Source organism: Pseudopipra pipra, chromosome 9 (genome assembly GCF_036250125.1).
Source record: "Pseudopipra pipra isolate bDixPip1 chromosome 9, bDixPip1.hap1, whole genome shotgun sequence".
Taxonomy (NCBI): domain Eukaryota; kingdom Metazoa; phylum Chordata; class Aves; order Passeriformes; family Pipridae; genus Pseudopipra; species Pseudopipra pipra.
In genome coordinates this window covers 24,030,637-24,044,493 of record NC_087557.1, presented here as the reverse complement: position 1 = coordinate 24,044,493, position 13,857 = coordinate 24,030,637, and the positions used below count along the sequence as shown (strand labels likewise).

The 13,857-nt window shown below is 39.9% G+C and overlaps 1 protein-coding gene across 13 annotated transcripts in view; it reads left to right on the top strand.

The window, feature by feature from the left end:
• Positions 1–13,857, top strand: part of ELAVL4 (ELAV like RNA binding protein 4) — an 82,721-nt gene that overhangs the window by 14,663 nt on the left and 54,201 nt on the right. The window contains exons 1-2 of one of the 13 annotated variants that reach the window (XM_064665286.1): positions 6,496–6,665; positions 6,949–7,093. The exons of 3 other annotated variants lie outside the window; for them this stretch is intronic. Coding sequence is in view for 8 of the 10 variants with exons in the window: in XM_064665277.1 (XP_064521347.1) it covers positions 2,836–2,952 (117 nt within the window). In the remaining 2 variants the exon portion in view is untranslated. Of the gene's footprint in view, positions 1–2,325; positions 2,514–2,818; positions 2,953–5,749; positions 5,886–6,087; positions 6,148–6,380; positions 6,666–6,948; positions 7,094–12,163; positions 12,248–12,451; positions 12,474–13,857 lie in introns of those variants that run through there. 9 more of the 13 variants (XM_064665281.1, XM_064665277.1, XM_064665279.1 and 6 more) reach the window with 9 other exon arrangements.

Below are 13,857 nucleotides of genomic sequence, written 5' to 3'. Positions count from 1 at the left end.
GCATAAGACAAACCCGGGTGCTTGCATTGTGTAATGTCCTTGCCCAGCCCGTTATCTTTATTAAATCATTTTGTACTTAAGATCCATCTCTTGCTCTCATGTGCATCTCCTTGGTTCCTCAAGCACCTGCACCCTCCCATCTGTCAAACAACAAAATACTCTTTGATCAGAATTAAGTATTAACTTCATGATAGCAATGTCTTGGAAAAGAGTAACACTATTCTAGGGGCAAATGTTCAGTCTCCAGAAGAGCACAAAATGAGGTGATGGAAAATGCCAGGTTGTAGTTCGCAGGCAGCAGCATTTAAATGGTTTGTTATAATCATATTAGGATAGAATTAAATTGAATTCTTTATTTTGTACTGCCTTGGAATAGGACTGTTACTGATCATTTTCTCCTCCCTCTTGCTTTGATTAGTGTGAAAACTCGAGCAGCAAAAATTACAGGAGTTCTGTAGCAGTGCACTGAGAAAGTGGTGTGAGGAGATCTGAGTTGGAGTGTTGTGTCCTTGCACACGAGAGCTCTGGTGCTTCCCTAATAGACTGAAAATGAGACCACTGCTGCTTTATAAGAGGTCTGTTCCAGCCACATTGCTCTACAGCTTGGCAGATGGTGGCATGTGAATGGTTTCATATTGATTGGATGGATTTGCCTCAGGGTAAGAGGAGTGCGGGTCCTTAAAGATGCACATCTAGATTATTTTTTTCTTTTTATTTGAAAAAAAACCCAACAGCAAAAATATGTATTTATGAAACATTTCTTTTTACATCAGAGGAGTGTGTGGTAATCAAAGCACTGAAGTTACCTGGAAATAAAAAGTCCTTAAATAGATTATCACAAAGACCGAAAAGCCAAGAATACTTATTTACTAAATGATTACGTTTTTACATTAGAAGAAAGTGACACTTTTAATTAGTGTTCAAGGCATATGGTGAATGAGAAAATAAGCTTATTTCATGCAAACAGAAATCGATGCAAATAACCTTTCTCATATAAAAAGGGATGACTTGAAACTCAATACATATTCAAGAAGGTTAAGTCATTACTGCATCACTTTAATATTAGTTAAAGGCCAGCAAAGAAAATCACTACTCTGCATATAGTTACTCACAATGGATTGCTATAAATGAAAGAAATAGGTAATGGCACTTTGTAGGTGGTAAAGTCCTTGTCCATCTAATGCATTTATTCTTTAACCTCAGTAAATAACCTTTTGGAATCTGCCTTAGCACAGGTAGTTGCCAGAGATGCCTTATATCTCCAGCAGTTCATCCCAGCTGGTAAAGCCATTTTGTGATGCTCTTTGTTTATTGTTCTCACACCTCTGCTTTGTGCTTTCAGTCTTGTAAATGTTGTTTGTAAATCCTTCGGCATGAAACGACTTTTCAAATGTGTTTGTGCAGCACCTCACGTGAAGATCCCAATCTCATTCAAGCCTCTGGGTGTTGCTGTAGAGCGTTGAGTGAATTCATATTTTTTATAGTAATGGAAGTATTTCTTGAGGTATTTGACCTTAAATGAAGTGGGGGGAAAAGTACTTAATTAGCTTGCAGACATGATGGAATAGGGACAGTTTGATACCTTGGGAGACTTAGGTGCTGTTGAAAGCTGGATCCTTTCCACATATTTTGGTCTTGTGCTCTGATGTGTGCAACAGTGGCTCCATAAATAAATTTAAGCCAGAATAAGTCATGCCAGTATCTTATCAAGTTGTCTTCAATTTGCTTGAAGGTACAGTTCATATTTTCTAACAAACTGTACCCTCGTGTGAATTATTTACATGCTGAATTTTGTGTTTCCATGAAAGAACATTATTGTGCTTGAATTTAATGCTGATGTTGTTTCTTCTGCAGTATAGACCACTTCTATGGGTGTACTTTCCCTTTTAATTGCACTTTGCTCTCAGAACTGATTGGATTTTATCACTTAGTTCATTTTTGCTGAATGAAAAGCTCCTGTATAAATTAAGGTCCCTTTAAAAAAAAAAAAATCTGTGTTAAAAGTTAAGTGGTGTTAGTGGGTTGTGTGTGGGCTCGCTTCTGGGGAGGAAAGGGCGTTAAACAGTGACAATTTTTTTTTTCCTCCTGCTTGGTAAGTGTAGGGGGCATTTAGACTGTATATCACAACCAGCAGCTATTCCAAGAAAAATCTTTAAGATGGTTACTTGAATTTGTGTACACTGCCCACCTGGTGGTTATGGAGTGAACTGTTACTTTAAAGAATAGTTTAAACAACAGCCATGTTTGGGGCAGGCTAATCTTGCAAAGAGAGCAGTACATATAACAGGAGTCTACAGTGTGATAAGGGGAAAATTCAGCTCACTGACTAGATGTTTTAATGTGCGAACTCTAGGGAAATAACATATTGACTATTCTGTTGTGCGCAAGAAAATTGAAGAACCCTTTGCAGACAGAGGGCTTGCAAAGGATTCTTTCTGTTTCTCTTAACCAAAATCTGTGGCAAGATGTTTGAAATCAGCAGGACGCTTAATGCTGCTTTGTTAAATAATGAGGTAATATTTTGTCACTTTTTCTGGGCAGCATCTGGTTTTTTTTCTCCTTTTTCATATGTTTGTGAATGATCCAGTTTTAATCTTAGGAAAGTAAGAGATTTTTTTTAAAAAAAATCATTCTTCAATTTATTATTTTTTTCCTTTTGATGCTTTTGGAGAATTGGGTTGTCTTTTATTTGCGGTTTCAATCGGCTGCTGTTGCCTAGGACATTATGCCACGTAAGGCTTCTAAACTGCACAGAGTAGGTAGTTATTAACGCTGAATTGGCTTCTGGTATAGTCCATCTGGGCTCTGTATGAGAGAGCTTGCTAGCGGCTACTGATGCTAAGATACCCGCAACCTTTGGGATGTATGCGTGGTGGAGAGGGGCTCAGTGATATGAGATCACTTCTTTTAAGGGAAACTGTCATTAATGAGTCAAGAAACTGCTCATTTATGGTAAGGAGAGGGAGGGGGGGGGCTGGGAAACAACCCTGTGATTTCATTTTGATATTGGATTAGCTGTTTAAGACAAGTTTCTTTTTGTGGGGATGGAAGATTGCACTAAAAATATGCTTTGCTCAGGGGCTTGCTGGCTGATGCTGGAGAGACTGTGTAGAGAATCTGATGCTTTACAAATGTCACCACCGTGATGCGGTGGTCAGTCCCTTACCCTGAAAGATAAATGGTACTATTGGAAACACGAGAATAAGGTTGACTTTTTCAACAATAGGATTCTGCCTTTGTCTTTACAGAGAGAGGCCTCTGAGGATGTTTGAGCATTTGTTTTAGTGTTTCTCGGAAAGGCTGCGCGTGTGGGGTGCTTTTTGGGGAAGTGGTCAGTGTGCACAGTACCTGCATTTATAGACGGATAAGATAGCTAATTTTTTAGAGGAGCAGCGTGCGATTATTGTTTCAGAAAAATGGCTGAATCTTTTGATATGCATAACGAATTTGTAGTAACAAAGTAGGCTGAAGTTGAAAAGACTTAAAAATAATTTCTGGATGCCTTCTTTGGTGTTATTAACCCCTGAAGAGACCTTAAGTAAAAAATTTGCATTACAAATCTAACTTTAATATTTGATGTATATTTGCACGAGAATGTATGGTAGTATACTAGCTGTGTAGCATTTTGATGCCTCTGTGTTCAGTCTGTAGGTCATCTAATTTGAGTTGGGAAATGTATCTTACGGGCTAGTTTAATCTATACTAGTTTTTACCAAGCTACAAATGTGCTCAGAAGGATCCGTGGTGAGAGAAATCCTCTGCAGCCTTTTACATTGTTCATGTTTTAATTGAATTCAGTGCTCATTCCACAAATAGATTGTGTGATGTTTTTTAAATGTGATTTTTCTCCTTGCTTGGTCTGTGTATAGCTAGATTTTATGAGCTTTACTATATTTCATATGTTTTATTGGTGTGTTTAGTCTCTGTGTGTTTGAGCGTGTCTATGGTTTAAAGAAATTTAAAATGTAGTGAATGTCAATTCTGAGCTTAGCAGTTTGGAAAGCATATTTATACTTTTTTTAAAAAAAAGGAACTTTCGGAACAATGATGATTTGATTACATATCTTGAAAGTGGTTTTGGTGATTTGTAGTCAGGTTTTCTTTCTCTAGGAAAGAGCTAAGTGAGCTTATAATGTGGCCCATCCCAGCTTTCTCAGTTTTCAGCTCTTACGTTTAGTATCATTGCAAGCGTTTTTAAATTTTTTTTAAAAAAATCATATTTAGTTGATGAAATGAATGCGTGGGTGGTAAAATGAAATGATCCTGCATATGTTAATAAAGTAATAACTCGGATGCTTTGGTTGAGATGAACATAAATTCAAGGTCTGTTGCAATTACAGGGTGCCATGCCTTGTTACTTTGGACTAAACATGCTTTAGGAAAATAACTCTCAAGGAGGAGAAAGAAATGAATGCTTCCTAACTTGAGAATTTTTAATAAACTTGCTGTGGTCAGAAACGGGTGAAATATTGCTGTTTGGAAGTGAAGTTTTGTTACTTTGTCAGTGGCAGCAAGCGGAGGATTAATGAGTGTGCATTGTTAAGTTAAGCACGTTTCTCTAAGGCTGGGGAAAAAAAAATTCTTTTAAATGCCCCAAGTTCGCCGTCATTTTATTTCCTGTAGAGCTGAAGAATAACGAAGTGAGGTGGCAAAATAATTCTGAAATACTATTATCGTTCTGGGGGAGCACCCTGATAAATAGGTGTCTGTTGTGCCTTAGACAGCGTCAAGTGGCAGCAACATCAAATGCACTCCTTTAAAAATACATATTTTTAAAAACCTCGCCGGGCGGAAGGAAGGGAGAGATGGGTTGATTATTAAAATCAATAGTACCTGAAAATAAATGCAGCTTTAAATGCACGTCAAAGTGCTTTTGTTGTGCCTTTAAGCCTAGAGGCAGATCATTAAATATGCATTTCTCCGGAAAGCAACTGTCGAAAAAGATAAGGTGGTTAAAATACGCCGGACCTGGGAGCGGGGCGCGCAGGAGGTAAGGAGATGTAGGCACTGGAGCATGGCCGAGGTACGGCACCAGGGGTGGGGAGAGGGGGAATAACACACACACACCAAAAAAAAAAAAAAAAAAAAAAAAATTAAAAAAAAAAAATAAAAAATACGGAGCTGCGTGTTGTTTCTTCAACCGGGGGCCTTAATTACTAGACACAAGCAGCAGTTCAGAAATCTGGTCTCTGTTGTTGTAGAGGTCACCGCATCATTAACATTGTCAATCTGGCAGCGGCTAATTTCAATAGCACCTGATGTCGCAACGCCTCCCCCCCCCCTCCCTTCCCTCGCCACCCCTCGCCACCCTCCCCTCACGGCGCGGGCCAATCAGCGCGCGGCGCCGCTGACAGATGGCCCCATAAATGGCGGTAAAGGGGCGCCGCCGGCCGCCAGTCGCAGCAGGGCCCGCGCCGCTCCGCGCGCTCCGCTCCGCGCGTCCCGCCCCGCGCCGCTCCGCGCTCCGCCCGCCGCCGGCGCCGCCGCCCCGCCGCTGCACCACACTGAGACCGCGACAACACAGACCTAACCTTTATCACCATCATTATTATTATTTATTATTATTATTATTATTAATTCTCGCCGCACAAACGTCTTAGCCACTGTGCTGCTTTTTTTTTTTTCTTCCCTTTTTTTTTTTTTTTTCGTTTTTGTTGTTTTGGTGGTTTCTTTTTTTATTTATTTTTTTTTTGTGGAGCTCTTTAATAACAACAGCAACAAAAAAAAATTCGAAAGAAATAATAATAATAATAAAAAAAATTAATCTCCCTGAAAAACCTTTATAGCAAGCAAAAAAAAAAAAAAAAAGACAAACCAAAACCAAACCGTTTAGAAGAGTTGAAGCCTTTCAAGACACCCAATATTTGCCATTAAGAATGGTTATGGTAGGTATTAGTAGATTTAAAATCTGATTGTAGCGGGTTTATATAGAGGTAGATGTAGAAGCTAACATACAGATTTTCCCCGAATCTGCATCATTCTCAGTCTGTGTTTTCCCATGAATTTAGTTTTCTTCTACTGATCTGTTTGTACATGATCTCTCCCTTTCCCCCCCTCCCTTTCTCTCTCCCCCTCTCTCTCGCTCTCTCTCTTTCATATTTAATGTCTGCGTATCCTTTAATAAAGGATGTACTTTGTCATTTTAAGGTAATTGCGATTTCTCTCAGAATAAAGAAAAAAGCTCATTTCTAATGCAAGGCTGGTATGTGGCTAACTGAAATGCAAAAGGAAGAAGAGGCTTTTCTTTTAAGGGGGGGGAGTTAATTTCCACATTGACATTTTGGAGATACAAATGCAGAGCAAAATCCTGGTGGGGGGGGGTGGTGGAGTGGTAAAAAAAAAAAAAAAGCCTTGAGATTGGTAATTTTCTTTTTGGTGGACTGCGCAATAGGTATGGTAATTTTAAAAGAGGGTGATTTATATGAGCTTCAGTAAATGCTGCATATTGTATTTCAAAGAGTTTCCTGTCGTGACCTCATAAAAAGAGGAGGAGGCTTGTATGTGTTGCAGTGCCTAGTATATGTCGATTTTGTTGCATCGTTGGGCAGCAGCGCTGTAAGAAGGAATGTCAGCTTTTACATAACGCTCTTTTTGCTTTTGACTCTGTGAGGGGCTGTAAGGGTCCATCTTTGTGATCACAGATGGAGTGGAATGGCTTGAAAATGGTAAGTGAACGGGGAGAGCCTGCTCGTGGGGTTTTGTCTCGTTTCTCGTGTGCCTCGCGAATTTCTTTTGTTCAGGGCGGCGGACCGTGAGTCATAAAACAAAATTAGAGAGCCTTGTTTGGTTTTTTTGGTTTTTTTGGGGTTTTTTTAATTTATTTTTTTTTTATTGTGGGATATGTCTGCCTCTGTGTGTGCGTGTGTGTGCATATGTATCTGTACATCCATTTAATGTCTCTAACTGCGATGGCACTTCACAGCGTTTCCATTGAACGTTGCGTTTCAGTTGAGCGCGGATGGTCTCTGCTGACAGTCACGGTGTCATGGTACCGCGTGTGCCTGCCGGATCGGGCGGCCGATGATGCCTTTTAATCTCCGTTCCTATTACACCAGCCTTAAATACAAACCTAATAATCGCCTCCGAAATTCAGGTATCGCGTTTCCCATGGAGCCGGTGCTGTCGAGGATGGATGGGTGGATGGATGGATGGATGGATGGAAGGAAGGGTGTGTTTTTTTTGTGTCGGGGTGGGGGCTGGGGGGGTTGGCGGTGGGGGGAAGAGCCGTGTTGTTTTGTGCTTTTTTAAAATGCCGGGAGAAGTCAAAGCCATTTATGTGAAAAATAGTATTTCTATTTTTAGACCGTATTCTCCTGGCGGAGGAGCCCGGACGTGCTCGTCTCGTCCCCTCTTTTGTGCTTTTCCTTACAGATTGTGCAAAATGGCATGATCAGACACACACAACTGCGGGGACCGGGGCTGGGGCCGCCCGCACAATACCCGGCCCTCCTGCCAGCCCCGGGATGGGGGGGCGGCGGGGACCCCCCTTCCCCCTTAATTTAACGTTTTGCAGACTTTTTGCCGCGGATATTTATTATAACCGGGGAAACAAAGCGACGGTCTTTTCCCATTCTTACAGGATTGTCTTTGTCTAGCTGCTTGTTTTGATGGGTGTAAAACAAATAAGATTAGACTGAGCAGCCGAACTGAAAGCGATAGCTGGGAGGAAAAGCCAATGAAAGGTTGCCGGGGAAACGAGCATAGGGGAAGCTGAGTGGGGGAGCAGGTGGCAATCATGTGGGAATACTGCAAACAGTGTAAAAAAAAAAAAATCTAAAAAAAAAAAAAGAAGCAGGGGCTACCTCGATTATCTCTGCTGTTCTTTGTGGCAGTCACAACTTTAATTATTCTTTATAAATAGGTGTTAATTACATTTCTGGCTCAGGCTTACAGTGATTTCTAGAAATCTGGTTTTAAGCATCTGTTCTTTCTCCTCTGCAAAAGAGGGTTATCTTTCTTTTTTTTTTTTTTCCTTCCCCCTCCCTGCTGTGAAATTGTACGTGCAAAAAATTGCAAGGAATCCTGTGAGGCAGTATAAAAAAAAAATGTAAATTATATTGAATGAAGTTGACAGAGGTATAATAGTGAACTCCCACAGCTGATAGCTTCTGCAAATCATTTCTTAGAATTTTCCAGCAAATGTCCCTATGAGAACAGTAGGTAGAATGAATTTACCCTAAGCAGTGATTTTGTGTTAAGTGATATTGGTATTTTTACAAAATCAGATGGTTATATGGCAGAATAATCAGTTCAGGGGAGTTCACCATATCTTAGGGTTTATGTGCTGAGTGGAATTTACGGAAATAACGATATTATTCTTTTCTTCGTCTCCGGCCCCACCTTTAGCCACGGTCTTATTATATATTTGCTGGAGCAATATCCACTTCCAGTGTCAGGCTCCTTGTTGGCAACTCTACTTTTTAAACCACAGTTGAATATTTTGCTAGTTGTGATGGTCTCTTAATTGTAGTGGCAAACAATAATGGGAAATAGCTGGTGGTGCTAGAAGTGTTGAAAAAGCGTAGTAGACTAGTAAGTGATAGACGGTAGCGTAAAAGATATAAAAATGTGGTCGCCCAGAAAATGCTTATCTATCACACATCAGGAGGCAGAAGAGAAGCAAAGCAAGAATATAGAACATGTCCTTTTTTCTGTCTTTAGATTTTCAGATATTTTTACTTTATTCCTTTCTCAGGTGCAGGGTCGCTTTGAATGCAAATTCAAGTAGGAATGGTAGTGCTTAGTTTAAATATGAATAAAAAATGTAATTCCCCCTAATAACTTGCTTTGTTTTAAGTATTGCTTCTGCTGCAGTCCTTTCTGTGAAAAAGTGATTGAACAGCCCTCTGAAAACTACACTGCTTTACAATGTAGAGGGGAGAAAAAATCTTGAGGGTGTGTGTGCGTGTGTAAAATTCCGTATTTTACAGTCTGTGCATGTGCAGAGATGCATTCTGACATGCATTGTAGTTGTATGTGAGAGTAAAATAATTTTTCTTCTGTCCAAAACAGAGATACTGTGTTCTAAATCTGTTAACTTAGCCATGACAATAAATAAGGGTGCCTTTTATTATACACAGCTGCATTGTTTGTTTTAAGAGTCATCAGCTAGTAGTTACATTTTCATTTTCTGTTCAATTTGGTGTTTCTACAAAGATTTAAAAATAATGTAATCCTTGTTTTATGGTGCACGTGTTCCTGCTCCGATCTTCCTCTTTTCTTTGTTTTAAGATTATATTAATGAATACAGCCTGCATGTAGATAGTGACATTTTCTTTCTGTGTGTAAAAGATGGCATTGTAAATCATCCTATAGAAAAATAGCTATTAAGTTAGTGAAACAGAATTAAAATTGCTACTAATATTAAAAGATTAAAATATAAACCCTCTTTCTGTTAAGACAACAAGGTAGAGAAAATGTAGTTGTCTTTAGACGTAACATTTTCTTCTTTTTTTTTTTTTAATTATCTTGGTGAATTACTGGTCAGAAAGGAGGAAATCTTGCAACTGGGTATTGATGCAATGTGAATACCAGCCATCAGTTTAAAATCCTGTCCCCATGTACTCTACTTATCAAGTTCTCATGTTAGATACAGGGATGCCTTTCCACTGGTGACTGGCTTGGTTGCCTTCTTTGCTTTCTTGCTCTTTATTAATTTTACCTTTTTGAGCTCTCTCAAACTGAGCCCGAGCTGTTGTGACAAAGGATGGTTACAATGAACTGGAAGGGGTATACTTAAAAATCCCATTTGAATGGGTTTGGAATAGTCTTCATCATCTTTATTTGGTCCTGTTAAATATTGTGACTCTAATGAAAGAAAATCCGGTTGCATTAATCTTACTTACATTTAACGCATTAATTTTTTTTAAATACCTTCTAGGTTACAGGGAATTTTTTCTCCTCAACCTTCCTACTTGGTATGCTGGGAGTGTATTAATTAAATGCAGGTTATTTTCTGTGTGTAATTGTCATACTGTTGGTACATAACCTAGAGCCACTCCACACCCCAAGGTTTTTCGAAAGAAATAAGGTATGATTGCGTCCCATGTTCTAGCAGGGGAATTTGTTGTCTTCTGTGGGAACTTGCACTTTGAAAATAATTTCAGCAAACACCTCAGGCAAGAAATGGGCAGTGGCAGAGAATATTAGAGGAAGAGAGATGCAGATAACTTGACAAATCCACTTGTCTGTTTTGGCAGTCTGTGTCCACTAGACACCTCATTTACGTGGCCGGACACATTAAAATGTACATTTGTTTGTCTGTGGGACAGCTAACTGGATACACTCTGATGCACTGGCAAATACTGCAATGCAGTATTTTTTCAATGTCATTGGGGTTTTGGGGGAGAAGTGGGCGCAGACAGGCTTTTTGCAAGTGAGGTGATGTTAAAAGCCATGGTACCTCTGTAAGGGATAGGCCAGATTTTGCAAAATTTCTTTTTGTGTGATGGAAAGTCACCCCTCCCCCTTGCACTCCTCTCCCTCTTAGTCCTTCTCTTTTTCTTTCCAAGTAGGATGGAGGGAAGAGATGTGTAGACATGTATTTGTGTGTGTGTGTGTTCATGCATGTGTATCTTCCCTTCTCACTTGAATGGGTGTTAAGGAAAATGCTGGGATTTGGATGAGAAGGGAAAAAGAGCATTTGTGTAATGTAATGCTTTCCAGTTGTTTCTGTAAATGTCCAGTTACCAGCAGTGTAGGACTTAAAGCAACTTTAAAAGCAAGGGACATTTTTAATTTTCTAAAGAATTTGGAAAGAGGATGGTAACACTCCAATTCAACAAGTACAATAGATTTAATAGTAATAAAAATATTAAAGGGTACATGTACCTTGCCTTATCTTTTAAGTATGTTTTAACCATTTGAGTTAATGTAAAGTGAAGATGTTGGGGAAACAGATATTCAGAGACCGCTTGCTTGCTTTTTCCCCTCAAATGATCAATCTTTACTTTCTAAAATACTGGAATATTTTAGGTGCAGGGGGCTTTTGTAGGTCACTAGCTTTACAGCAAGAAGAAGAAAGGAGGGAGAAAAGGTCTCAATGTGTCAGAGGCAGTAATTGTCTAAAATTAGCCATCTAGAAAAGGCAGGAAAGGCTTGGAGGAAAGAAGGAGGCACTAATATGTGAAACAGCACTGTGCTAGTCGGGGAGATAATGAGTGATAAATCTGAACTGGTGCAGTGGTGTGATGCCCATTAATTTCTCAGAACCTTGACTTTGCAGGTTTGTTACTCTGTTGTTCACACCTTTAATTATAACTAGTTTGGGATGATAGCTTGGGGCACTGAAGACGAGACCTTTTGTTTGTTGTTTACCGATTTAAGTATTCAGAGAGTTTGCAATAGCATTGGAACATCAGTGTTAGAAATTAAATACTTTCAGATGAGATTATAATAAGAGTGCAAGTAGTTCTTGCAACTACCTAACATTGCTTTATTTGTAGCATTTTCATTGCTTGCATAAATTCATTAGAAATCAGCTCAGCGGTATTTGGTTGATTTTTTTAATTTTCTGTCACTATAATCTGTTTTCCCTAATGGTTTTGGAGCTCCTGATCCATTATTGCTTCTTTAGGGCCCCAAAAATTAGGGAGGAAGCTGAGAGTCCATCTTACCTATTGTTCTACCCTTGACAGTGTCTTACATGAGGACTTTCACCTCAGTGGCTAAGAAAATCTGTACAAGTCAGGAAATGCTGAGAACCAGTTAGGAATCGATAATTAAATGGGAAGGACAGAACATTAAGAAAAGAATTAATTAAAACGAAGGATAGCTAAACCTTTGTGTGTCCTCTCTGAAAATGGTACAGTTGCACAGTAAAACACAAACCTGGCTTTGACAATATTTAGAGGCGTGATGTATATAAAGTGCTGTAGTACGCCTTTGTTGCTAAGGCACGCGCAGTTGCGTCAGCAATGCTGTTGTGATGGGAAATTATTTGTCCTTGAATTCTGAGGGGGGGGCAAAAGCATTCTTTATTTTAATATTTTAAAATTAAACTTCGTTAATTGCTATAAAAATTCTTACATGTCGCTGTTGGTATTTTTCCCAGTCCGGAGACGCGCGCCGGTATTTTTCGGGATCGGGGCGGGTAGTATGTGTGGTGGCTTTGGAGCGTTGAGAACTCTTGGAGGTAAAGGCGATGTGATAATGTATGTTTGTCTCAAAACAGACACAAATGGCTATGGGAGGTGGCTCTCACTTGCGGTGCTTCGAGAAGGTTCCACGCATAAATGCGTCTGTCCACGTAAGTGACTTTCGGTGTTGGCAGAGGGCAGCAATGCCCCTGGAGCCTCTCCAGTAGCACAAGTCCTTCAGGTCCAGCCACTCTGCTGCATGCCTGGGTGTGTTCACCGAGCCGTGGAAGGAAAACCAAACCTCTTCCTCTGGTTTTCGCTTCCCAAGGGATGTTTGGTTGAGAACGTCCCATCTGACCCTCCATGTAGAGACCAAAAAGATTTCTGCTGGAGCAGGTAACTGCACTGTGCTTGGGCCCTACCTGTTGGCTTGTAATTGCATGTGCGCTTGTTTGGAGTAGCTGATTTGTCTTCCTGAGCACTGAGAAGTATTTTCTCCCAGGTTGAGTGCTGTTGAAAAGCTTTTGTAGGGCCGTAAGGGATGAAGGAAGCTTGTCCTTCTTCCTTTTCCTCCCCTTAAGAAGCTCTCATTGCGTTCTGGAAAACTAGCAAAGACAGAAATACTTACAATTAATAATTTAAGGTAGATCTGTCTCCTCTTGTAAGGTTATGTCTAATTGCCCAGCAAGGATGTGGGATTTCAGGAACTGACTCTGCTCCCTGACTCTTCTGCTGCAGGTCAGGGCAGTTGCCAGAAGTCTGAGTTCCTCTGCTGCCATTAAAAGCAAAACTGATATTTGTGACTTTGAGAATTATTGTTGCTAGACTGAACTTCATTGAAAGGTTTGACATTTGTTTAACACATGGATTAATTTAGACCTTTGATGTCTATGATGTGTTTAAGTCAACCTCTTTATAGTTGTTCTGGTTTGAGAGGGTCATAAAAAAACATGGGCAAAATACTAACAAACCTTTTTAACGAGTTGAGTGCTAATCTGGTGAGGAGGCTGTGCCTTTTCTCAGTCCTCTTCAGCTGACATGTAGACTCCCGTAGTCATCAGCAGTCTGATTTTAGATAATATATAAAATTCATGACTCAATGGCATGAAATATCCCATGTTGAAGTCACTACCCCGTGGTGGAGTGTTAAGGCTTTTTGCTTTTGAGATCAGAGGTATTTGGGGGTATTTGGCTTTTTTACCTGCTTGAAAGATTTAAAAAATGTGACTGTTAATTGCAATACTTGTATTAATCTTCTGTTGGTCCTCCTCGATCTTTGAATGGTGGTCAGTGACTTTGCTTAACTATGTGCAGAAGAATTTGTTGGGCGAAGATTGTTTCTGTAGAGCAGAAGGTACAGTCACGACACTGTAGAAGTAATAATGCACGTAAATAAATGCTTCTTAAGTAAAAATAGTTCTAATATCGTTCCCCATATATCTTTGTTCCAAATGAAGTTACTGGCAGTAGATGAGTAGGGGGAAGTTGATTTTTAGCAGAAAGCGTGAATGCTGGAAATTCTTCCTAATATGTGTGTGCCAGCTATACTGTGACAATGTTGCTGTCGATTCCCTTCCTGTGAGAGCAGCTGTTCAGGGAATTAAACTCTTTGCTTGATGCAGAGAGTCCTGAAAAATTCAATGTGCAGCTACGGTGGTGGCTGTGGCCATTTTTAGTGTGCCCGTTGATGGGAACTAACTCCATGATCTAGCACAGTAGCATATTGTTCTTTAGACTAACTGGGCCAGGACAAAATTATCGTTCTGTATTTCGTGTGCTC